Source organism: Physella acuta, unplaced genomic scaffold (assembly GCF_028476545.2).
Source record: "Physella acuta isolate Inbredline_101_S28 unplaced genomic scaffold, ASM2847654v3 ptg000411l, whole genome shotgun sequence".
Classification (NCBI taxonomy): domain Eukaryota; kingdom Metazoa; phylum Mollusca; class Gastropoda; family Physidae; genus Physella; species Physella acuta.
Genome location: NW_026731930.1, coordinates 73,517 through 100,661, shown reverse-complemented (window position 1 = coordinate 100,661; position 27,145 = coordinate 73,517). Strand labels below are relative to the sequence as shown.

Here is a 27,145-nt window from a genome sequence, read left to right as displayed (position 1 = left end):
TTATCACTGTAGTCTTTAAAGCCTACATTCTGATGTTAATGGCTTCATACCAAGGCACACATTTTCAAATATATATATTTAAATTGCATTGGTTGAAGCTTTAATATCGGTATACAGTATACACCATTTGAGACGAGGTATTAAGATTCTGTATATTTATCTTAAACTTTTACTCAACATGATTGTTAGAATCTTCAGCTTTTAACCGATATTATACCAAGGTCTCACATTTTTAATAATTTTTTGATATGGTTTAGCTTTTGGGCACTGGATGAAAGAATCACTATAGATTTTTCTTTTTAAATAACAACATTTTGAAATATCGTTTTTTTTTTATATAAATTGGACTCAAGCAACGAACGGCCCCATGTAAATTTATTGAAAAAAAAATCATGTAACACGAACTATGGCTAATCACGCAAAAATTAAGCTGCATACTGATTTTGTATTGTTAGACAATGATTACATTGTTTAGGACAGATACAAATAATGATAATGTTCAATTGGGTTAGCCATACCATGGTCTAAAATGCAGAAATTATGTTCAACGTCTAGTTTTCTTTCAATCAAAGTGAATAACACTTGGAAATAAGTAAAGCTGTGACTGGAACATTTAATTGAGATATAATGTACAGTTGGCGAATTGTGATCAAATACATTTTAGTTGACTGGATGAATCAACATACATGTTCAGTCCGTTTTTTTTTCATCGCGTGTTTATTTGATATATTTTGTTAACATGATGGATATTACTGTTGCTTACGTATCCATCAGACGCAACCGCAGGTGTTGACTAAGTGAATTAAAAGCTTTGGATTCTATTCTAGACATACATGTGTTTTTGTTTAATATTGTTATTCTTCTTTTTATTTATTTTTATTTTTTAATTAAAATATTTATGAGAATTATTAGCGATTCTCTGGTAATATTTATTAATCGACTTATTCGCATGTCTTTGAAACCCGAAAGCAAACTCAATAACATTTTCAAAAAAAGGCAAAAAAAAAACAATTTCTAGAAACAAAGACACACTCACTTAAACAATTCAAATTTACTTATAAAATGATTTTGGTAAATAATAATACACTGTGCATGTCCGTCTTAATTGTTTAACTAATGGTTTATTTTTAAAAAAATAATTTATAGGCTAATGATATACATTGTGTTTGAATTATCTCCCTTATAAAATACAAATGTTTAAATGGAGAGTAATTATACACTTTTTCTTTATTGTTAAAAAAATACATTAAAACAAAAGTACATTTTTAGCTAAAATGTATATAGCCCAATGATAATTGTAATAAAAATTAAAATATAATTTGTTCATTTTAGATAAGTTAACCTCGAGTTGTGAGCGGGTTATACATGTTCAGAACGTGTAAACTATACCTACGGCTATGTATCGATCCTAAGGCGACTTTCTATGAAACGATTAAGTTTTATTTAGACCCCGAGTGTATACCAGTCTCATCTCTAATGATACATTTAAAAAATGTTCAAAAATAACTAAGGGGTGTAGCAAGATGTGCTGACAAGCACAACCACTCAAAGGACTGTCAGGTTTCCATAAAGAAGTAGCTGCATGGGCCATGAGATAACACCATTAGTTAACAAGTAACTGGTTGTACTCACGCAAGCATGGCGCTAGAATTAAATGCGGCCATCTAACTTATAGTATAGTCCGTTTTTATACACGTTTTTAAATTGCAAGCATTGTTTTCTTAACGGTTTAACTGTATGATTTTTTGTATAGAGCTGTTTTTTTTTTCTTTGTTTGATCAAAATGTTTTTTTTCATAGTTCAAGTGTGTACGTCTTTTAACATCGCTTCTTGCACTTTTGACTTCGATTAAAGTGACATGTCCCGATAATTCTATTAGTTCAAGTCTATCTACGATAAGACTATTCGAGTCACATACGACCTGAGTTAGCACTAGATTTTAACATCTTGCCAACACAGTAATGCCGTATGTAAGTATAATAAAAAAAACAATAACTATCGAGTTGCGCCCATTCATGATCCATCTACGGCGAAAGCTGTTGGGAGGAGACTCTATGATAACGATCCACGTTGCTTAATGAATTCATGGGCCCCACACTTTTCAGATAAGCCAAGTCACCAACAATCTCAATTGAAATTTCAGATGAAATGGACCATCATCAAGACCAACTGCCAGAGGAGTAGCGACCCCTACTGGCACCCAGTGACACATTTGCAATTTATTTTTTTATATTTATAATTCAAAACTGCAGCAAAATGAGCTTGTCATTGTTTTTCCCCACCCATTTTAGCGACCCTTTGGTCGGCGACCGGGGACATATGTACCCCCCCCCCCCACCCGTCGCTACGCCTCTGCCAACGGGCACTGAATACTTCCAATTTTGATATTGGTTGCTCTAAAATAAATATATATATATTATTTTAATTTGGTATTTTAAACGAGCATTTCACAATTACTTCCCATATTAATTTTTCCAAACAAACGACGGGAGACAACTCAAAGACACAAAATCCGACTAATAGATAAATAAACCAAGTTCAATAAAAAATAATACAATCATTTGATGATTGATCCATTGACATTAATTTGTTTATTATAAGGTATCTAAGCATACTTAACTTACATTGAACGGCGAATAAACGCTTTGGATACATTTAAAAAGCTAACAGTTGGTACTTATTTCATGAAGATTTCAAAGACATGTAAATTAAACAGTTTAAAAAACCTAGCGTAAATTCTCATAAATATTAGCCAAATAATTGTTTTTAATCAGCTTATCTGTTATCTGTATCTGATGTGCATAAATCTACCTCAAAATATTATGAGCGAAAAGATTAAACTGAGGCTGTAAAATTCTGACATAAGTGAATGAGAAATAGAATATCTCATCTATCTCAGTTGTAAAGAACAGAGTTAAAATTTAATTAAGTTTATGGTAACCTAAAGATCGTTTATGTTTACATAAGTTAAGCTACTTGTATGGATGGGTGGAGGGGGGTAATAAGTTTGTTGTTACACAGTGTAACAAACTTATTGCTACATAAATACAACGTATACATAAAAACGTTGTCTTTGTTGATTTTCATATAAAATACCAGCGTTGCTGTCAAGTGATATTGACAGAAACATTCGAATAACTTAGTATTTAAATAAAGTAAGGTAATTTGAAAAAAAAAAAAACACAAAATCATGATTGTATAAGTACACATTATTGTAATATTTTTTCCACCTCATGCACTTTAAATACTAGCAATGTAGCTAAAACAAATGCATTGTCTGGTGTTTAAAAGAAGTTTATGTATTCAGTCTCGAAAAACAATATTCAGTAGATTTAGTATTTAGCAGAAAAGCTGGACAATTTAAGGTGTCAAAACTTAATTTAAAAAATGCCACGATCTGTCAACCCTTATTATTTTATATTATTTCGTTATTATATAAATAGTATTTTGTAGATTCATGTTAATATTTCAAACTTCCCGCTATGGGAAACGCTTCCCAAATCAATGCTTAGTGAAAATACAACGCAGACATTTCCTACCTAAGAACATTATAACGAGTTTTATTTCATGCCCTAGTAAAAAATACCTGAGAACTCAATCCGAGGTATTATGTTTTATTAAATTTCTATAATTCGATAGTAATTTGGGTCATTTTTTTTTCCTTCCTCGGGGTAGGTAATAGTGTTAATGACCCAACACCTCATCGAGGCATGATAGTGTAGTTAATAGCGACACACACTCATACGCTGCTAGTAATTTTAGTACAGAATTGTTGACTGTATGACATCAGGAAAAATATGTTTTCGAATACATGAAAACATGACTATACATTATACTTGACTCGACTTAATCGAATGTCTCAAAAAATGATAACACGTGTTTACTGCTTCTATTTTTTTTTTTTTTTATAATTACATTATTTTAATAATAACAAAAATATACCCACACTTTTCATTAATTGTTTTAAAATATACCTAACATGTTTAAGAATAAATTAAAACAACATATTTATATCGCTCAATTATTGTTTTTAATGATTTGCTTTGATATTCATTAGAATATAAGTTAAGTTGTCTGCCCTGTATAATCACTAATTACAATACATCGATATTCTTCAAACACTGTCTGTAAAGTTAAAATACAATTTAAATTATACAAAAAAAAACACAGATATATTCTGGCTAAAAGAAGATGTTTGTGTGTCGTGTGTGTGTCGTGTGGGGGGGGGGGGGGGGGAGTCAGATTTTTGCCAATACACCACTATGTGAAAGGTCGATGTGGCTGCCAGAAAAAACAAACACTATACCACATTATATGTTTGTTGTGCTATTGTTATATAAATGTAAAGCAGAATAAATCGGACCGATTTTTCAAGTAATCAATTTTAGGACATGTAACCCTTACAAATTGAATGTGAAAATAAACTCGTTATAAAAGCTACTGGCTACTTACATTAACCACACATTATTTGCACATGTGGAGTTCGCATCTAAAGCATGAGTGGTTTACATAAGTAATTAAAAATTAAGTAATTAAGTAATCGTGCGAAACATTGAAATGTAACGTCATTTATTGAGAATACCTGATACAACGTGTAAGGTAAACAGAAACAGGAAAAAGATGTACGTCTATATAACATTAGTTTTATTAATAAATTAATGCACCCTTTATGTACCGGACACTTATACCATTTCAATAGAAAAAAAAGAATAATTCATCCCATTATAAATGTAATTTTTAATGTACACGCTACAAGTTTTGAATTATTGCAATGTATACAACATATATTAATCGGATGAAAGTGTTTTCTAGTTTTATAAAAGCCTAAGATGTGTGGGGAGTGAGGAATGACTATAATTTTTGAGTTTATGGGTGGGTATCAGGAGGGTGTTGGTTTAGAATTACATGGTCCTTGATGAAGTTGTAAATGGATTGACCCGAACTCTACTGGTTATTTAAAATATAATGTCAGATAGTTAAGGTGTAGTAAAATATAATAACATGAACACGAGCTGTATCGGTAACGCATTGTTTAAACTGACTTCATAACTTGTCTTTTAAACGTATAAAACAAAAGCGAATGTGGCATTGCAATGACAAATTTATTTTAAATAAAAAGCTAAGAAACATATAAAATTGTTATCGCATTTAATATAAGAAAATCATTTTTATAGCGTTTATTTTGACCTATAAAACATATTGTTTAATTTCAATTGTCTTCAATTCAATTCGTAAAAATGTGCCAACTTCCCTTGCTAACGTTCGGAATAAGAATACAATTATTGATAGGTAAATAGTAAACTACGCGTGTGTATTGGTAAACAAAAATACAAGTTTTTAAAACTAAAGTGAACCTTATCATTTAGAATTTAAACGCATTTAAAATGACCTAAAAAAGATAATATGTAACTATGTAACTAGGTAAGATATGTAACCGCTTTTTCAATGTGGCAGACATTATGTTGATACAATCTTTAACTAAGTTATTGAAGCTGTCATTTAACGCAGACACTGCAATGGTCGCGCATAAGCTTTAATCACGGCAAACTTTATAGTATAAATGTTTATCTATAGGTTGTTAATAAAACAGTTGGATTTAGCATTGTTTTCTCTATAGTTTGCGCGGTTATATAATGGTGTCAGCCACGCCCTCTTGTAATAATTGTCAATTTGTACTTAAAAGGCTATTTAAATAATCGTTATTAAAAAAAAAAGCATTTTTGTTCTGCACATTGTGCAATTCTTTGCCATTGTGTCAAGCCTCTAAATGGCGTCACCCGGCGTGTTCCGCACCCCCCGCCCTGCCCTCGCTACGTCTCTGTTCTGAGCTGAGTGGACTCAAGGACGTCTTACAGACTCGACTCCCTGGATCCGAACTTAAGACTTTCGGGTGAGCAATTTGCGGTATATAAATGTCCAAATATATACATTATATATAGCATGGTGTAACTGATTGAAATCTTTCTTAGGTGTGTCGAAAACTATCATTTGGTTTCTTCCATCTTTTCTTCCTATATTGTCCAATTCTTTTTACACATATTCAAGGCTTCAGACAAGACTTATGTCTCTTTATAAATACTTTTTCGTACTACTACTTGTGTGAGAATGTACTATTATGATTTAGTTAGGCCTACTTTACTTTTTATGCCAGAGTATTACAATAATTCATTCGTATGTGCAACTATTTAAAAACATGTATGATGAGATGTTGTAATCGAGTATATTATATGAGAGGCGGGATTTTATGTACATTTTTTTAAAAAGTAGAACGTTGATTTAAAAATGATACTGGGACGAACTGACCATTTACGCGAGACGAACAGAGATTCTTCCAGGCATCTCTTCGGGGGGGCTTCGTGCCCCCCCCCCCTCCGAAATTTTTTTATGTGTCCGCCCCCCGGAAGAAAGTCTACCGCCCCCCCCCCCCCCCGAAAATTTCAACTGCCCCCCCCCCCCCCCGGAGAAAAAAGTCTGGAAGAAACACTGGAGACGAACAGCGGACCACTGAAGTCTTCTCAGTTGCAAGTTGGGTGCAGATGTCGTTAGCGGTTGATCATTGGATCGTGTAGGGGAAATTCGGGTAGCGGAGTTAGACAGTAACGTGTAGAGACAGTCAAAGTAGAGAATAGGAGGGTACAGGAGTGTAGAAGATTGATTATGTGCAGATAAAGACATATTATAGCATGTTTTGAATTGTACTTGTATTTGATTTTACACGTTATGCCAAGCTACATACGATTAAGAAAAGGCGATCCCGGTTAAGTAACGTCCGACATATCAGCCTACAATTATATAACGTGTCACACATCGGTCTACATTTAAATAGCATTACATACATCACGTTACACTTACGTATTATGTCACTCAAAAATGCCATATACATTAACTATATGTGTATTACTAGTCACAAATTATTTAATGTAGTGTACATATACGCTATAAAAATGTGTATCTATATCAATGCCAGCGTCCTTACTACAGGTGAGTTATTATGACAATCAAGTGTCCTCTTCTTCATGGAATAATAGTCAAGGCATCTATCAGACCCAACATTTTTTTTTTTAATATAACACCGTTAACCCTTAAAGTATTAGCTTTCCACTTAACTTTTTATTTAAAACGTATTTTTTTCGATGTATATGTAGGACGTAATGATTTGTTTTATGTTTGTTGTATAAGATCATTTACACAGCTAGTAATAAAAACTAGAATGGCTTTATTTCCCTTATAAAAATGATGGTATATAATGGGAAGTAATAGCAACATAATTAAAATAAAGATGAGTGTCCAATATAAATTGTGTATTTGGAAGTTAGAACATACCATCATGTGACGAAGTAGTCGAGAGGTTGATACCGCGTCCCGGCCTTTAGTCAAACATCACGTTTATATTCTTGTATGGCTTCTGTTTACAATTTACCCAAACATCCTACCAACTATTCAACATATCTACTTATTTAGGACAGCGTGAAATACTTTAAGACTGTTAGAGTGAAGCCAACTTAACCTTCGCACTTATATTTTGCATTTGCATAGCGCATCAGTATACATGTAACCGTCTATACATAATGTTTACTTGTGCTTTTTGAGCTTTTGTCTATAACTGTACTAATATAACTGTTTGTTGTTTCGAATACAAGCGATAAATAGACTGTAGAAATATGTAAAGTCTGTATTTGATAGATTTGATCATACAAACACGATTCTAGATTTAAGATAACGAAACTCGATTCTAGATTTAAGAATACAAAATTATCAATTGATTTCTTTTACTGAACTATTTTAGTCCTTTCAAATGCAATATTAATATTTGTTTATATGTGATGTGTTACGGTTTCTTGTTTCTACTGGGTTCGACGTTAGGTTAAGTGTCTCATTTAAATCAATTGGTTCACAATCTAGAGCTAGTAGATTAAACACAGACTAAGATACGCATAGTCAATTTGTATACCATTTAATAGTTGCAAATTTTTTATAAATATAAGAAAGTATTAATACATTTATTTTATTTTAAGTGTAGATCATAGTAATAGTAGATCATACACATTTTATCTTATTAAAATGATTTTAGCAATGATTACATTGACTTTGGAGCATTAAAAAAATATTAATTAATTCTGCTAAGCAACAAAACAAAGTAAAGCATTTTGTTGTACCGTGTCATCTATCTACAGAAACAAAATGCGTGGATTGTAGAATTGTTCCAAGTGAAGTAACTGTGTTTTTTTAAACTTACTCATTTTTAACAAAACACACACTTCAGTTCACACTTTGATCAAACGAATGAAAGTTTATTGTCGATGTAGAGTTAAATTGATGGATCCCTTACAGCTATGTTGCGCTCGATATGTTAGGTTGTATATATTTCAATTATACATATCGCTATTCTGTCCTAATGTATTAGGGTGTATATTATATTTACCTACGTACGGATGTGTTAGGGTGTCATTATATGTATGAATATAGACGGCTAAGTTATGGTGACATATGTGTATATGTGTACGGCCTGCATAACATTTAAAATTGTGTGCTAATGTGTAATATGTTAACAGATGTATGGCAGTGTTACGGTGTAATATATTTACATATGTACAACCTACTTAACAATGTTTTTGAAAGTTGAATAGAAGACATGGACACACGGACAGAGACAGTAAATAGAAGACTTTACATTAAGACATGCTCACCCTGACAGAGAGAGATGACTAGAAGACTTTACATTGTGAAATATTCACTCTGTTGCCGTTTCCAATTAATTGAGTCATCACTGAAGCACTTTAACATTGGCGATTAAACCAAAACTAAATATATTTCTAAAAATGTGGGGATACGCAATTTCTGCCTTGGTTGAGGTGCTTCCTCCTCCCCTGAAATTATATCACACCTCATTTTACCAAACCCCTCCCTCAAAAGTATTTTTAAATATATTTTTAGTGCAAAAACGTTTGATTTCCTTTTCTCTCTATCAGCATCAATCCCTCCTCTCCTATCCTCTCCCCTCTCCAGATATGTCGTCATGTATAGACGATCCATTATATATCTGGTACTCTTTTGTAAGCGAAAATTGATATGCATACAGCTCAACACATTATGGGTTCTACACGAAAAAAATAAAAAAAACAATGCACATCACCAAAAAAGGATAGCAATGTACATTATTATTGGTAATTTGAAGAAAGTTTTCTGTTCTCAGTAGATCTATGTGTTATCTTTTAAAAGAATAGGGACATTACAGAAAATGCAACGTAAATTGATCGATATCCTCGCTTGTCTTTCAAATGTGTAGAAATTAATAATGTTGTATTTGTTGTTTACAATTACAGAAAAATTTTAGAGAAAAAACAAACGCACATCTATTATTTTTGTATATTATTTGAAACACTTTATTGTAGAATATACGTCTAATTTAAAAAAAAAATTAGTAAGTCTCTTTGATTTTTTGTTTTTGTTTAGATTTCCTTTACCAAATGGTCTATTTAATAGGTAATTACTTCCCTTGCACAGTAACCAAACAAGACAAAAATATTGGTAAATATCAGCATCGGAAAAATGAAACAAACAAATAAAAAAATATGGGCGATATTGTATCGAATCATATGGATACTTTTAACATAAACTAATATATATAAACTATGTAACAATGTAAGATACGTATGCGTTACTAAAAGCGATGGTCAAATGCAGTGGCGTAGCTACCGTAAAGCTAGCGTAAGCAAGGCATCGGGGCCCGAGGCAAATAGGGGCCCTATTACCTCTTTAAAAAAAATTAAACTTTTTCATTGGAATTTTAATATTTGTTTAATTAAGATAATTTTAAAAAGAAAATGTAAATACATTTTATTTTCTACTCTAGAAAAATTAAAAGTTCCAAAAAGGCCCCAGTCCTTTCTTACTGTACAGACAGTGGCATTCAGTGGGCAGGGGGGGGGGGGGTCGAATAGGGCCCATCCGTAATAATTACACTACTAGCGTTGTCGCATTGTCGGGCAATCCATTGAGAGAATTAGCCTATAAATGAACTTCGACTTTTTTGTGAGATTGTACATGTATCGCAACAAACATCAAGTTACTAGGAAATTACCTACACCTTGCTCGTATCTGTCTGCCCTCCCTGAAATTCCATCCTACTAAGCATTCATGATAACAATTGATCCATTTAAAAAAATATAATAGCATCCATGGACAGTGTTTTCATAACAAGATAAGTATAACATTTGACAATTTTTTTCAACTATTTTTTTTTTACCTTAAAAACATATCATTTGTTGATCTAATTTATCTTTATTTAATATGGCGCTACTAAAACTATGAGTTTTTGGTTTTCAACCGATCGCCAAGAAATGTGTAAAGTAGCTGAGAATATTGCATAGCAGTGTTTTTTTCCCCAGACATTTTTCTAGAAATGTACCTGAAAGAAACTCTGACATTTAGGAAGGTTTCTGCCATTACATTTTTATTTCATTTCGGATGTCGGGGCCCCAGCAGTAAGGCCGTGTGGTTTGCCACCCAGAGTTTTCCAGCGGCTATCAGAGCATCCGGGGTCTGTTGATTGGGTGTCCGGCGCAGAAGGTCAGGGTCACCACTTAATTCGCGGGCAAATTGCAGAGGCGCATCAACCGGCGGTCGTGTAATTCGATGCACCCCGGGCTCCCACATGAACACTAAGGCGCCTATATTCGTTTTAATGAGCGCAATCCACTAGGAATACAGAGGACCTCTAAAATCAATTACTAAATCGAATAAGGGGTGTCTTCCAGCGCATCAGCAGTAGTAAAAGTTGGTCGCCTCGAGATGGCCAGCGGCTATCTGAGTACAAGGGATCCGTTGATTGCAGGTCCTGCATGGGTACTACTTATTCAACGATCAAACTGCAGCAGGGAAAGATGACACAAAGCACAAGAACACCCTACACTAGGGACACGGGGGCCTCTACGTTAGATGATTTAAACCGAACCAGGGGTTGCATCCGGCTACCTAGTGTAACCAGTAACCCCTGCGACGTCGGTAGGCGGTCGCCAAAAGGTATTCAACCTCCCTATTACGGAGGGTGATTAACGTGCACTCAATGCTTTTATACAGCACGCCCATAGGGCGTCTGAGCGGTAGTGTCGACAAACCCGCGCCCCGGCAACACAGTTTCGAAAAAAAATAGCAGTGGCGATTTTTACATTTGAACTATCTCATTTTTAGCAAGCAATGTCACACGAATTATGTTTATACTTTTAAAGGCATATGCGTGCTTTATTCAATTTGTTTCCAATTTATTCAATATACTTGCATTGTTAATTAAATAGGTAATTACTTCCACTACTAAAACTTTCAGAAGAAAAAAACAAAACAATTTAACACTTACATTGCTCAACAAGACTAATAGTAAAGTAGACTTAAATTACTATAATCACTATTTTGTTTTGTAATTCGATGCTAGAAATGTTACTAACATTTAAACACATTTCAAACAAATGATTAGTAACAGTAGCAGTGTTGTATATTTATGTGAAGAAAGCATTGGATTAGTAACAGTAGCAGTGTTGTATATTTATGTGAAGAAAGCATTGGATTAGTAACAGTAGCAGTGTTGAAAGCATTGTGAAGAAAGCATTGGATTAGTAACATTAGCAGTGCTGTATATTTATGTGAAGAAAGCATTGGATTAGTAACAGTAGCAGTGTTGTATATTTATGTGAAGAAAGCATTGGATTAGTAACAGTAGCAGTGTTGTATATTTATGTGAAGAAAGCATTGGATTAGTAACAGTAGCAGTGTTGAAAGCATTGTGAAGAAAGCATTGGATTAGTAACATTAGCAGTGCTGTATATTTATGTGAAGAAAGCATTGGATTAGTAACAGTAGCAGTGTTGTATATTTATGTGAAGAAAGCATTTGATTAGTAACAGTGGCAGTGTTGTATATTTATGTGAAGAAAGCATTGGATTTGAAACAGTAGCGGTGTTGTATATGTATGTGAAGAAAGCACGTAAAATCAGCATAGAGACCGGATATTATTAGGAGCTAGTTGAGATGGTGTAAGTTGTGTATAGTAGGTTAAGAGAGAATAGAAGATTAGTTGAGATGGTATAAGTTGTGTATAGTAGGGTAAGAGAGAATAGAGCTAGTTGAGATGGTCTAAGTTGTGTATAGTAGGGTAAGAGAGAATAGAAGTTTTTTTAGTGTGCAAATAAAGCAACATTATAACATGTTTTAAAATGGATATGTGTTTGATCTTACACACTGTGCCAGGCTATACACCAATACAAACAGATAGGTCTACAGTGTGTGTGTATCTTTTTACACATACCATTCCGTGTGTATTAATTATATGTTTATCGCAAGTAACTAGTAATAACTTGGTCATTACAATGCAAGCCAGGAACCCTTCGATTTCTGAACTAAACACAATCCACACAGCATAGAAAACGTCCAACTATCTTCATTAACTCATCTTTAGGCAATAATTTTTTATGTATTTTTTTTAATAGTGGGTGCTCTAAAATAAATATATATTATTTTGATTTGGTATTTTAAACGAGCATTTCACAATTACTTCCCATATTAATTTTTCAAAACAAAGAACGGGAGACAACTCAAAGACACATAATCTGACTAATAGATTAAAAACAAAACATATTTAAAAAAAATAATACATTCATTCTATGTATGATCCTTTGACATTAATTAGTTTATTATAATGTATTTAAGCATACTTTGCTATCATTGAACGGTGAATAAATGCTTTTGATACATTTAGAATCCTAACAGCTTGTACTTATTTCATGTAGATTTCAAAGATATGTAAATTAAACGTTTAAGCTATTGTTGTTTATCCATAGTGTAAATTGTTTGCTAAATAATTCTTCTTAAATAAAACAAGTAATTAAAAAAAGTCTAGTGACAATTTTAGCGCATTTTCCTTATGTTATCTAAAAATAGCTCTGTCGTAGCGTAAATCAAGAGCAGGGTTAGTAAAACCATTGGTTAGTTATTAAAACGTTTTTTATAAAAAAAAAATTCAGTATTTTACATGTTTTATTTACAATAGAGTAACATGACTAAAAACCATTGCGCGCCTAGCTACCGATCGTGATGTCGCAGCCATTGAACGTGATGGCGCAGCTATTGAACGTGATGACGCGTGTGGTGTGGTTGCATAAAATGCCTACAAATTCGGTCCAAATTTTAATTAATTCAAAAACATTTTTGTGACCAAACGAAAGGATATTTTTGAAACTTTCTTCGGCAATATTGTTCTAAATTATAGCAGGAATCGATTGGTACATGTTTCAAGTCGCTAAGTGGTCTGGTTGCCGAGATATGGGCCAAAAACTGAATTTTTTCTAGGTTTTTTGGCTTTTCTGAGAAATCCATGAAAGAAACCCGGAATTTTTATGGCCTATGTTCATCCTCGTAACTTGTTTAACATAATTGTTTTTGTAACTAGTCATCGATATTGCTTCGTTGAGGAGGAGATACGACTTAAAGCTGCGGACACACATCCATACATTCATCCATCCATCCAGAAATGACGGGTTAATAAACGCAATTCTACAGAATGGAAATTGGGCTAAAAAAATCACAGTATGGTTATATTATGCTACTGTTAAAGACACCCGAATTATTGTGTATATCTACATTTCTAAATTTACAATGACAAAAGAAATGGCTTGTTTTTTGTTGTTTTTTTTTTCACATACGATAGTGAGTGACCCGTAATATAATCACATCCCCACATATACAGATAATGTCTTAACATGCAAGTAAATATGCTGAAATTTTAAAAATCGAATTAAGGTGTAAATGTAGTTGTAGATTTAAGTGTAGGGGTTGATGTAGATACAATTGAGGTTGTAAATGTAGAAAATAGTGAAAACAAAGATGTAATTAATGTTTTTGTAGCTGTAAAGTTGTGAATGTAAGTGTAGGGGTCGATGTATGGGTAATACACCAGTCATGTTTATGATAAAACACTGAAAAGCCTGAGAAATATTTCCACATAATTTTCTTCTATTATCAACTTACAGGCAGAATACATTCTCGAACTAATATCAAAGTGCACATATTAATTTCCTGTTACAGTAACAAAATCCTCTCGGCCAGCTTGCTTTCATGATTGTATAAAATATATGTTGCTGCTATTACTATTTTAAACGTCTTCGGAATCTAAGCTAAGTTACTTGCATAAAAAAAACAAAAAACTTCGAGAATAGCACGTGAAAGGTGAGGGTCGTAAAATACTTTGTTGATCACTTCCCCCATCTGTTGGCTCTGATCTGTATATGATGTAGGAAGTTGAATATAAACATGATAGCATCAACTGCAATATTCTCTTAATTATTTAAAAACTCTAAGTATTGTATTTGTGGCTATGTTTTTTTCTTAAAAGTTTAATTTTAAAAAAAATGTAGCCTACACGGCAAAAGAGCTATTGGATATTTTATTAAATCGTCTTTATTGCCTTTATTGTAAGATACAATACTATATTTACATGACTTTCAAAATTTGCTAACACAAACCTATTTAACTCAAACTTTTATTTTTTTCTTCCATAAGGTCTATGCATGATAGCATCAACTCTCGTAGTTATTTAAAAACTCTAAGTATTGTGTTTGTGGCTATGTTTTTTTCTTAAAATGTGTATTAAAAAAATTGTAGACAGTCATCTGATAGAATTAGCGTAAGTTAAACCGGGTTTATTGTCTTTATTTTAAAATATAATAATATATTTACATGACTTTCATAATTTGCAAACACAACCCGATTTAAGATTAAAGTAACTAAAAAAAATGTTTTCTTTAGTAAGGTCTTTGCACACATTTATTGTAGAAAGTAGGCAATTTGAATTTTGAAATATTGTGTGTTGTTTTAACTAGTTAATTTCGTATTTTTGTTTGGCTAGCTAATTGATACCGATTTGTATTGTCTCCCCTATAAACCTTGAAATTAGTTGGTAAACAAAGGGAAGTAATTATTATTTGTAAATATATATCTCCATGGGTAAAATGAAAACAAAACTACAGTGTATACAACTATATAAACACATCAAAGATTACATTAAATATAAGTAAAGTCAGTGAAATAAATGGGTACAGAAGATAAAACGTGTATCGTGATCATTCAATTAGAGCAGTGAATTGAGCGAGGGATGTTCTAGTGAGTGAGTAATAGTTGGCCTTATGTACTGCTAATATTTAGTTACGTTATTTTTAAGCCATATAATTTAGTCATAAGTATGTTACACAGTGGCGGGGGGGGGGGGGGGTTAGGGGGGGGTCATAACCCCCCTTAGACCCCTCGGTATATATAAAAAGCATGAGGGGGGGGTGCAAATCAAAAGTGCGAGGGGGGGGGTGCAAATCGAAATTTGTCCCCGGGTAAAAATTGGACCCCCCCTCCCTTGAGACGATCCTGGCTACGCCACTGTGTGTACATTCGCATTATCATAAGCAAATAATCAAAAATATGATGTATGATGCTATATTTTGATACATTGTAAGTATATCTTATCAGTGGTAGTATTTAATGTAATTCCTTTTTTGTAATAGGTAGGGGAGGACAATTGAACTTCATCGAGTTACGCGGTATTTCTGCTGTTTTGTCCCTTTGACTGTTTATTTTAAAATGATAGTGGAATTGTTTTGGCATACATTAGTATGAGTTTATTGCACTGATTCTTTTAAACGTATTAAAAAGCATGTATTCAAAATTAAAAATGCTAGATACTACAAGTACTGAATTGTAAACGTTAGCTTCATGTTTTTGATTTGAAAATGAAATAAACTATTACACAATACAAAGGCAGCCCGAAGTAAACATTTATGTAGACATCTATAAATAGAACAACACATGCATGCGATAGGCAGCAAATTAAAAAAAAAATAGTTTCTACTACTTTATTTTCTATCAATTAAACCAATCACAAATATATGCACCATGCGTTTTAAAAAAAATTTCTACTAGTACATTTAAAATAATATTTATGTTGCTCTGATTTTATTACATAGAGTTTGTCGTTGGTCGATGTTAAGATACTACGTAATGTAACACTACGTAAAATATGACAAGACTGGATTAACATAGTCGATTATTATTTTAATTGGTAAGAGCAATCAGCTTTGACACCATTTCGTACTGTATGACAATCTGTATAACCAAATAGTGAACAACTCGGATGTACGGAGTGAGTTTTACCAGTAACACGGTGCTACTGCTGAAGTCAACGTGACCCTTGCTATTGTACTTTGTCTAGTTTTGTTGAAGCTGCTAAAAAGAGTCTGAATACGTGGAGCGATCGTTCGATTAAAAGAAGAAAACAAACACTTTTTTTTTTCTTTTAGATAAAACTTTTTTAAACCGATTAATTAAATTATTGGATACAGTTTATGTTTAGATAAGTGAAAGTTTAGTTTATAATAAAATACTTGGTTGTTTTAGTTTTAATTGTTTAAAGCATGATAAGCCAATGCAATAAGTTGACAACAGGAATGAATAATAACCGAGAAATTGTCTCCGAAGAAAAAAAAAAGAAAAAAACTAAAATCCGGATGAGAAACCCGCCATAGGAAAATATTTCCTGGGTTTCACTAAATACTTAAGAGCAGCTTCTAAATGAATTTTTGTGAATCGATACGTACTACAAGTCTACACCTGAATACTTTTGATAAATAATGAACTTAATATTGTTGTGTAGTTGTTTTTTTTTTTAATTATTATTGTAATTCATGTTTATAAAATGTTAAAATATATTGACCAGCTAAGAAAAATAGTATTTTTGGTGTTTTTTTCCCCGTGTGTGTAAGGTTGTTAGCGACCCTACATCAGGTCGCTGAATGCACGGGTCAATATGTGCATCACACAACAGACAGTCCCCTAGTGGCCATAGATAAATATCCCCCTCCATTTATCCCAGTATATCGATTTATCTAAAAAAAAAACAACTGATGTCTTTCGGTTAGCATTACCTATGTTAAATCGTATATCTGTTCTTTTCTCTTCTTCTTCTTCTTCTTCGTTCTTAATTATTAGTGTTGAAGGGGATCAAGATTTATCTGCCAGTGGGTTTGAACTCGAGACTTTGTTCGAATTTATCAACCATGAGCTTTTTGCCGACTCAACCACGCCTCCTATGCGCCATTGCATTGACTCCGATTTCAGCCTGTTTTTCTTTTTGGATTTGCTTCCATAGCCTTTGTCCAACCAAGAACAAACTACAAGGCAGCAGTTGTTTAATTTTGTAGTTGTCTCTCCTAGAAGAGTGGCTGTCCCCAGCTAACGAGCCTCATCTGCCAGAGGGTTCGAACTCGAGAATTTTCAGTTTAGCAACCATGAGCTTTACCGACTCGACCACGCCGACCCCTTCAACTGAGTTAAGAAGACACATTATATTTCTCATTTACTTGTATATGGCTAAATGCAACAGCCTCATAATATTTGAAAGTAGACGTATAAACATCAGTTAATAACAGCTAGCTATTTTAAAGAAAATGTATATGTGTAGGCATCAAAGCACTACAATTAACTAAGTAGTGCTTAGACTAAATAATTTGCTTGTCTCTGAATGTAACATAAAATAAGCACATGTTTTTCTTTTTCTAAATGCATCAATAGCATTAATAAAACATTGAACATAACTTTTTTTTTAGGCATTTAATAATAGTTTTAAAATGTGTTATTAGATCTTAATTAATGCTTGGGCACTATTTTCTATTTTTTTTTTTTGTTCTTTGTAATTAATTTCTTTAGTTGTGAATCGGGTTTTTATTTGTGAGTCGCTTCCCGTGAGTCATTTAAACAAGTTAATGGGAAGTAATTGTGATATACTCTTTTAAAATGCCAAATCAAATTAATATTCATTAAGATCACCTAATATTATAATAACTTATAATAGAAATAGCAGCTAAACGATCATACCTATGTCCCGACCTCAACCACAGTCAACTGTGGGGAATGTCCAGACATGTACTCAGCTCCGTCTTCAACACGTTTTTTATCAAAGAAAAATTGGCCCAGGCTTAAGAAGTTACATAATCAAACAACTAATTAGTTAACATAAAATACTGAACTACGAACGACGGACATGAGGACACGTGGTATCTTACACAATGTGAACATCTTAGCAAATATGTTATGTAGTTGGTTGCTTATAAAAATAATGATAGGGACATGTATTAGTTTTTTAGGTTAATTTTTAATTATTTTGATGTTAACGTAGACTTTAGGCTAAAAACGAACTTTGGACATGCACGTGTACTGACTTATTGGGGCCTAAATCACATGCACATCAACTATACATGACAATATGGTACGCTGAAGTTTGATCACAGCGAGACTTTGACCACGTGTACTTTGTCCAAATATCCAACTATGGTAATGATTAACTTAAGGCGTCATACATTTATAACATCCACAAAAATATCGGGTTATGTCGGCGCTCATTTGTCTGCGCTATACTGTCTGCTCTCTTTTGTCGTGCGCTCTTTTGTCGGGGTACCAGCCACAGAGCCTCTCGACTACACATTTTAACAAATGTTAGGTCTTTGAGTACTCAACAACTTTCCAAATTTTGCCGAAGTTGGGATGGTCTCAACCACTTTTCCTAAAGCCTATTGTGAAACACTCAAGGGAGAGAATTCAAATTATACACGTTTACTATCGTATTTGTTTATGGTTATCTGTAATGCCAAACGATTGTTTTGACGTATGTGTGTGTTATTGATTAACTGGATTAACCCTCGATTGTCATATTTAATGTGTGCAAAGCCCCTTACACTTATAAAACTGCAATTCATGTTTTACTGGTTATGTAATTTTTTTGTCATCCCAAGGTAGAAAAGACTGGCCCATCATAACATGATCTGACATGATCTATGTAATATATTGGAAAATCTACCATCTAAGCATAGTATGAGTATATAGAGTTAGCTGCCATCTGCACTCACTCATCGGAACTCCCGATTTCCATTAGGCGCTATGCAATGACCAGTTGCACATAGATACAAACGAAAGTATCCTAGACTTTTCACTAGGTGGCGACACGAATTTTTAGGTTAATATCAAAAACAACAAACCTTTCTTAGCCTAACTGTTTATTTTTAATTTATAAATACTGGATAGGTTTCAAGAAATTGAAATTTCTTAAGAGCAACAGCTTCAATTATTTTTTTGACCATGCATTAGAGCAGGCGAACTAATATCCCGTTTATACATTAAGACTTTAACTAAGTTATTTAAATTTGTTTTTCTGTTGCCTTACATATGCGTCCAAAGTTAGAAGACTGAATCCTCTTTAGTCTCTCCTTAGCCCACAATTTGTTGGCGCTTTGCTCCCCTTGTTTTCTTTTCTAAAAGATGTATCTGACATCTCTTTTAGGCCAATGCTCTGCAAAAAGTTTTCCTCCATTTGTAGACAACAGTAGTTATGGTCTTTTACAAGAGCCAACATATTGGCTGGCTCAAACAGCTGAAAGACTGGTCTTTGTGCTGCATCTTTCATTTTGAAATTGTTTTAAAATTTCTGGAGAAAGATCTTCGCTGGCCAGATGAGAGGACCTCACGGACCGAAAAAGTTTGGAGACCACTGGTTTAAATTTTGAGAAGCCAAACATGTATAAATAATAAACCAGACATTGTGTAAAAAAAAAATAGAAAAAAAGAAACCAAAATCCGTATGAGAAACCCAACATAACAAAACATTTCCTGGGTTTCAATAAATACTTAAGAGCAGTTTATAATTGTGTTTTTGTGAATCAATACGTCCTATTAGTCTACACCTGAAAACTTTTGATGAATAATAACATAAATATGTATTGTCTAATTTAATTTTGTATCGTTATAGTTTATGTTTCTAAAAATTACTATATCTTGACAAGCTTAGAAAATAGAGTGTTTGTGTTTTTTCCACGTGTGTGTAAGGTTGTTAGCCTACATCATGTCGCTGAATGGACGGGTCAATATATGCATCACATATATGACAGTAACCTGATGACTAGAGACAACATGTGCCTTACAGTTAGCATTACCTTTGTACCATCTTATCTTCGTTCTTTTGGAAGACACATTATTTTTCATTATTTCGAACAGGTGACATTTTAAATGGTAATATTTTTAGCCTAAAGAAAAATAGAAAACCACACAACATTAATCATCTGAATAATATTCTTGTCACGAAAAGCAACATTTAATAAGCACGCAATATTCGTTTTCTAAATGTATCAATAGCATTAATAAAGCATTCAAGATCAGCTTTCATTGTTTTAACATTTAATAATATTTGAAATTTGATTTACTATATCTTGAATAATGTGTGAGCATATTTTTCTTTTTTTTCTACTATTTAATTTTGATTTAAAAAGTTAGGAATCGGTTTTGTGTCTGTGAATTATTTCCCATTAATACAGTAGAAAATAAATGGGAAGTAATTGTGACATGCTCGTTTAGAATGCCATTTCAAATTAATATTCATTTACTTAATTTAAGATCACCCCATCGTATAATAACTGTGTATTTCCACTAATAAATTATAGAACATAACATTGCTTTAATATGGGCTGATTATTTTAAGAGTTTCAAATAAATGCTTATGAAAAAAATTCTGTCTCTGTCGAATAGTTAGAGGCGGGCACATACGAATCGTTCAGCGGGCGCCATGGCGCCCGCGTGCACAGGGTTGGGAACCCCTGGTTTAGATCATCCACTCTCTGTACATATTATCCTAAGTGGTTCACAGAAAGAACCGCAACGGAAAAAAGCGCAACGGAAAAAAGCGCAAATCAAAAAGCGCAACGGAAATAAGCGCACACGGAAAAAAGCGCAAAGAGAAAAAAGCGCACACAGAAAAAAGCGCAAAGAGAAAAAAGCGCACACAGAAAAAAGCGCAAACAGAAAAAAGCGCAAACGGAAAAAAGCGCAAAGAGAAAAAAGCGCACACGGAAAAAAGCGCAAAGAGAAAAAAGCGCACACAGAAAAAAGCGCAAAGAGAAAAAGCGCACACAGAAAAAAGCGCAAACAGAAAAAAGCGCAAACGGAAAAAAGCGCAAAGAGAAAAAAGCGCAAACGGAAAAAAGCGCAAACAGAAAAAAGCGCACACGGAAAAAAGCGCAAACGGAAAAAAGCGCAAACGGAAAAAAGCGCAAACAGAAAAAAGCGCAAACGGAAAAAAGCGCAAACAGAAAAAAGCGCACACAGAAAAAAGCGCAAACAGAAAAAAGCGCAAACGGAAAAAAGCGCAAACAGAAAAAAGCGCACACATAAAAAAGCGCAAACGGAAAAAAGCGCAAACAGAAACAGAAAAATGCGCAACCAGAAAAAACACAACGAAAAATGTGCAAAAGAGAAATTTAGCACAAAGACCATATGGACTAGATGACACATTTATACATGACTGTTAGGGCTGCTGTGAGAATGTCGTGTTTGATCACGTGATCTACTACCATTTAAAGCGTACTACTCTGCCACACATCCATCTACCCACCCACACACCCATCCATCCACCCACCCACACATCCATCCACCCACCGACACATCCACCCACCCACCCACACATCCACCCACCCATCCACACATCCACCCACCCATCCACCCACCCACCCACCCACACATCCATCCACCCACCCACACATCCATCCACCCACCCACACTGCGTATAAGTATTCGCATAGATTTAGAGTAGCGTCCCTTTTGTTTACATGTTTTCATTACCCTTCAAACAAAAGTCTATTTTAGTTATATTGAGATTAAAGAATGTAAATAAATAGTATACACAATTCTGTAGAATAGGAACGATTGGGAGGGAAGTGACATTTAGCGCAGTAAATTTAGAGGTTAGGTAGGGTATAATAAATGGTGGGGTTAGGAAAGTTAAGGGGTCCATTCTCTAATAGGCAATCTTTGTCTCTTTCGTACTTTCGTGTTGGTTTATTGTCGAACCTGTCCTCGACTCACATCACAACAGTTGGGTGACGCTTACCGTATAATGTTAAAATAAATAGCAATAGCATGTAATTGAGTTAGTTCGAAGTGAGTTTTCATACAAGCCCAACGCACTAATTAAGGTTGTCGCAAAATGTAACATATATGTAACATATGTCAATGATGTCAATGAAATTTCATTTTAAAAAAGATGTCTAGTACAGTTTACGAAACTTACGAACTTCGCTGATACTTTTTTGGTGGGTAGTTTGGTAAGTATGTAGGCGGGTAGGTGGGTAGGTGGGTAAGTGGGTAGTTAGGTAGGTAGGTAGGTAGGTAGGTGGGTAGGTGGGTAGTAGGTAGGTAGGTAGGTGCGTCATGATGTGAAAAAATATTAAATACAAAATTGTTATTTTGGTGCGAATGAATGTTGTTACGAGAGATATGACGAATGCATGTTTGATGACGCGGATGAAAGAGAGTGAAGTTTTGCCATAGGAACGGGTTGTTATAGTATGCAAGCTAGGTAGTTCGGACGGGAGAATGTGAAAGATACTTCGTGTAATGTCGAATACTTCGTGTAATGTCGATAGTTTTATGTTTATACGATAATAGTAGTTGAATAATTATTGACCAAGAAAATAATAGGCATTGTGTAAAGTGATTATCGCCTGTATCGTGGTGATGGGAATGCAGATGGTAGTGGTACGCTTTAAATGGTAGTAGATCACGTGATCAAACACGACACTCTCACAGCAGCCCTAACAGTCATGTATAAATGTGTCATCTAGTCCATATGGTCTTTGTGCTAAATTTCTCTTTTGCACATTTTTCGTTGTGTTTTTTCTGGTTGCGCATTTTTCTGTTTCTGTTTGCGCTTTTTTCCGTTTGCGCTTTTTTCTGTGTGCGCTTTTTTCTGTTTGCGCTTTTTTCCGTTTGCGCTTTTTTCTGTTTGCGCTTTTTTCTGTGTGCGCTTTTTTCTGTTTGCGCTTTTTTCCGTTTGCGCTTTTTTCTGTTTGCGCTTTTTTCCGTTTGCGCTTTTTTCCGTTTGCGCTTTTTTCCGTGTGCGCTTTTTTCTGTATGCGCTTTTTTCCGTTTGCGCTTTTTTCTCTTTGCGCTTTTTTCCGTTTGCGCTTTTTTCTGTTTGCGCTTTTTTCTGTGTGCGCTTTTTTCTCTTTGCGCTTTTTTCTGTTTGCGCTTTTTTCTCTTTGCGCTTTTTTCCGTTTGCGCTTTTTTCTCTTTGCGCTTTTTTCCGTTTGCGCTTTTTTCTGTTTGCGCTTTTTTCTGTGTGCGCTTTTTCTCTTTGCGCTTTTTTCCGTTTGCGCTTTTTTCTCTTTGCGCTTTTTTCTGTGTGCGCTTTTTTCTCTTTGCGCTTTTTTCCGTGTGCGCTTATTTCCGTTGCGCTTTTTGATTTGCGCTTTTTTCCGTTGCGCTTTTTTCCGTTGCGGTTCTTTCCGGCCACCCTCGTGTTCGCATCACCATCCTTGTCTGTGAACCTCGACTTACTTGTCATGAAGCCGCTTTCGGTCAACCAGCAGACGAGCTCTTTCACCGTGGCCTTGGGCTCGCAGACGGGAGTAGCGTAGTACGGAAACCCCGCCTGTTTGCACAAGTCATTCAACTCCGTCACGTTTAACCACTTCCGGTTGATCGAAATTGCGAAAACGTAAAATCGAAACTCGTCGCTGTAAATAATCTCTTTCTGAAGAGCTGAGCTCACGTTTTCGTGTACTCCTCCACCGCCGTACAACTCGCCATATACACGTAGCTCTATGTCATCGTGTGTCTCATTTGTTGAAATGTCATGTTCAGAGGAGATTACATCAGTACCTAATCGATGATCAGTTGTGACATAATCCACAATTCCGTTATTTCCATCAATGACCTTACCAATAATCTTAAGCTCGCAACATTTCGCACCTTCTCCGATTAAGTTACCTCCATCATTGTCCCTGTCATCATCGGCATCACAACTTCTTCTACTTCTATCTGTGTATACTGTCCATCGGGAGTCTTCCCCGATCAAAGAGAAAAGTCGGTTCACATGTCCATGATAACGACTATGGAATTCTACCAAGTCACATTTTTGGAAAGACTTTTCTCCGTCAAGCACCCTTCTGCGACTTGCCATGTGGATGTTGATACCATCGTTTGTGAAAAACTGAAAACTGGCTCCATGAATCTGTATGAGTATATAGGTTTATATATATATATATATATATATATATATATATATATATATATATATATATATATATATATATACCAACAATTTAGCAAAAGTGTGTACTTTAAATTAAACAAAAGGGGTGGGCGTGATCGAGTCGGTAAATCTTATAGTTGCTATACCGAAAAGTCTCGAGTTCGAACCCTCGGGCAGATGAGACTCTTTAGTAGGGGACAGCCACTCTTCTAGGAGAGACAACTCAAAAATCAAACAACTCTGCTGCCTTGTAGTTTGTTCTTTCTTGGTCTGATAAAGGCTATAATAACAATTGCAAAAAGAAAAGCAGGCTGAAATCGGAGTCAATGACCTCAATGGCTAATAACCAATTGTCACGTAAGCTGAATTGTGTTGGAGGGGATCGCTTCCAACACTAAAATTAAGAACGAAGAAAAACAAATGTTTTTTTTTCACGTTTACTGAAGCTACTTAAGAAGCTGAATAACACAGTTTTACAAATACAAATAAAACTAATCCATTTTAGTGTTTCATCAAACAAACTGAAATATTTCAACTAAAAACATTTTTTAAACACTCACCTTTTCTGTTGCTACCCAGTCAGAACACCTCAAATCCCGAAACGTTGTTGTTTTCATTATTTTTGACATTGGAACAAATTCCATTTTGTGTTTGTTTCCCGCCATGTTTCACTAAGAACTATATTAGTAGTATTAGGCCAGCCGTACAGCAAGAGTATTTACTTTCTGCTTCTTCAAATTTATTCAATTAAAACAAATAAACCCTAGCATAACCCGTATCGCCGAAACAGCTTATGATGCAACAGGCGTCAACTTTTAAAGGTAATCACGGTACTGTTTCTATGTATAGCTATGACGAATAATTTGAGCAAAGGATCTATGTTTAGCCAGCACAGAATCAAACGTCGATCGATCTAACAGTACGCAGGTAGGTCTATACTAGTCTATAGAGTACCATAACACAGAACAAGTGGCTTAGTAGGTGTATGTGTTTGTGTCAGTGTTTCAGGTCTCTGTCTGGTGGGGGTGGGCACTACCTCCCCCTACCCCCTACCCCCTGCGCTCAACACACCAGCTGCACCCCTGACGGAATAGAAATTTGAACATTTTTTAAACTTTAGGTTCTTACTATTGGCCATCCTCCCCCCCCCCCCCCCACAACCCGCTTTAGCAAAATGTCTTAAATACTTCCTAACTACTCCTCAGTTTATGAATTGAGAGGGGGGGGGGGGTAAGCCAAATACCTGAGCACCTACTCATAAATAAGTTCAAATAGTGGCAGAATAATCGAGCTACCCCCCCCCTCCCCCACCTCTCGATCTCACGTGTCATATCTGGTTACACTGGTGACCAGAGGCGTAGCGACGGGGGGTTGGGGGTACATATATCCCCGGGCGCCGACTTTAGGGGCGCCAAAATGGGTTAAAAAACTTAAAAGCTAATTTTAGCTGCAGTTTTGTATTCTAAATGGCGGTCCACGGAGCCTGAAGTAGAGTTCTCCTATTTCGATTGGAGGTCTAGAAAAATCTTACTTAAGTATGCGTAAGCACTTATTGACGACGCCCCCACCCCTCCCCCCTTTTTTTTTCTTGTCAGTTCTCAAAGTGTCGTATTACGACAATGATTTAAAAATAAACCGGGAGTGATCTCCCCTAAACTTTCTCGAATATTCTTATATAAAACAACAAGGGATGGGAACTCGGGATATAGTTATGATTTTTAATCCATTTTAAATACATAAACTTTTAAAAATAAAATAGAATCTCATAGAAAAAAGCATTGCACACCAAGCGAACGCCGAATAAAGATGTTCATAATGGTGCGCAATATTATTAGTACTTTATAAATTTAGATGCGTTTTTGAGAAATCGGAAATAGCGTAAATTAGTACTTCCCGTCAACGGAAATTACTCAAAATTTAACAGAAGGTAGAAAATTAGATCTTTTACTTACATGTGAAATTTCATTTATCTATCTGAAATAGTACTCAAGTTATAGGCTTTTGAAAAATTCAAAGTAGAAAAAGTACCACTTCCGGTTATCGGAAATCGCTCAAAAGTTGATACGGATCTACGATTTTGATAAAATACTTATGTATGAAATTTCATCAACCTAGCTGTAACGATACTCAAGTTATCGTGTTTACACACACACACACACACACACACAGACACACACATAGACACACAGACATACGGACAAGATTGCAAAATTATGTTTTTCCGTATAAGTGAGGTGTAAAACGTCGAGATTTGTAAAAATCTCGATTTTTTTTTTGCACGATTACAATACTTTCTCTATACTACGTAGGCCTATATACGAGAAAGTAATGACATATAGGCCTATATTTTTAAAAATACCATTAGTCATTAATCTTATTTAATATTAAAGATCATATTTTAAAATATGTTGCGAATTTTGAATAAACCGCATATAAATTTCTTTATTATTAAATTTAGTCAAGCATGTAAATCTAGTATCAACATCTTATCCAACATTTTAACAACATGACATCATTATCCAAAATGGCGGGTCACATACCCAAACAATGGGTTTCTATGCGGAGACGTGATAGCTTAATTATCTGAATAATTAAGATTCTTGGCGCTCTGATTAGAGATAATTGTACCGAAAACAACAGTTTACTTTAAATAAAATATAATGTAAAAATATATTTCTTTTTAGTAAGTTTTTCATTTGTTCTCCAATGAATTTCAAGTTGTTTATGTTTTTTTTTTCTTTTTTTTTTTTTCTTTCTGAACTTTCTTGTACATCTAGAATTCTAGATCTAGATCTAGATGTCTATGTCGTTACAGAGTACTTTGAGAGTTCAGAGTAAATAGGAAGTATTGTAATCGTGCACAAAAATCACATGAAGTTTTGAATATTTGTCTTAATAGTGTAAATAAATGGCAAGGCTCAGTAAAGAAACCATGCATATTAAATTTCTGATTTCCTGTTTGATGGGCATATTTTATTATTTACAAGTTAGATTTCTCAATTTCTTCTAGATCTAGGATGTTAGCATAAAAAATGTGGTAAA

General features: G+C 34.4%; 1 protein-coding gene across 1 annotated transcript in view; it reads right to left on the bottom strand.

Annotated features, from left to right (window-relative positions):
- LOC131942545 (uncharacterized) overlaps positions 1–25,033 on the bottom strand; it is a 123,349-nt gene extending 98,316 nt beyond the window's left edge. Inside the window, exons 1-2 of the mRNA XM_059302443.1 lie at positions 24,664–25,033; positions 23,363–24,082 (exon numbers count right to left, since the gene is read on the bottom strand). Of these exons, the coding sequence (XP_059158426.1) occupies positions 23,363–24,082; positions 24,664–24,768 (825 nt within the window). The 5' untranslated portion in view covers positions 24,769–25,033. The remainder of the gene's footprint in view (positions 1–23,362; positions 24,083–24,663) is intronic.
- Positions 25,034–27,145: the final 2,112 nt, after the last annotated feature.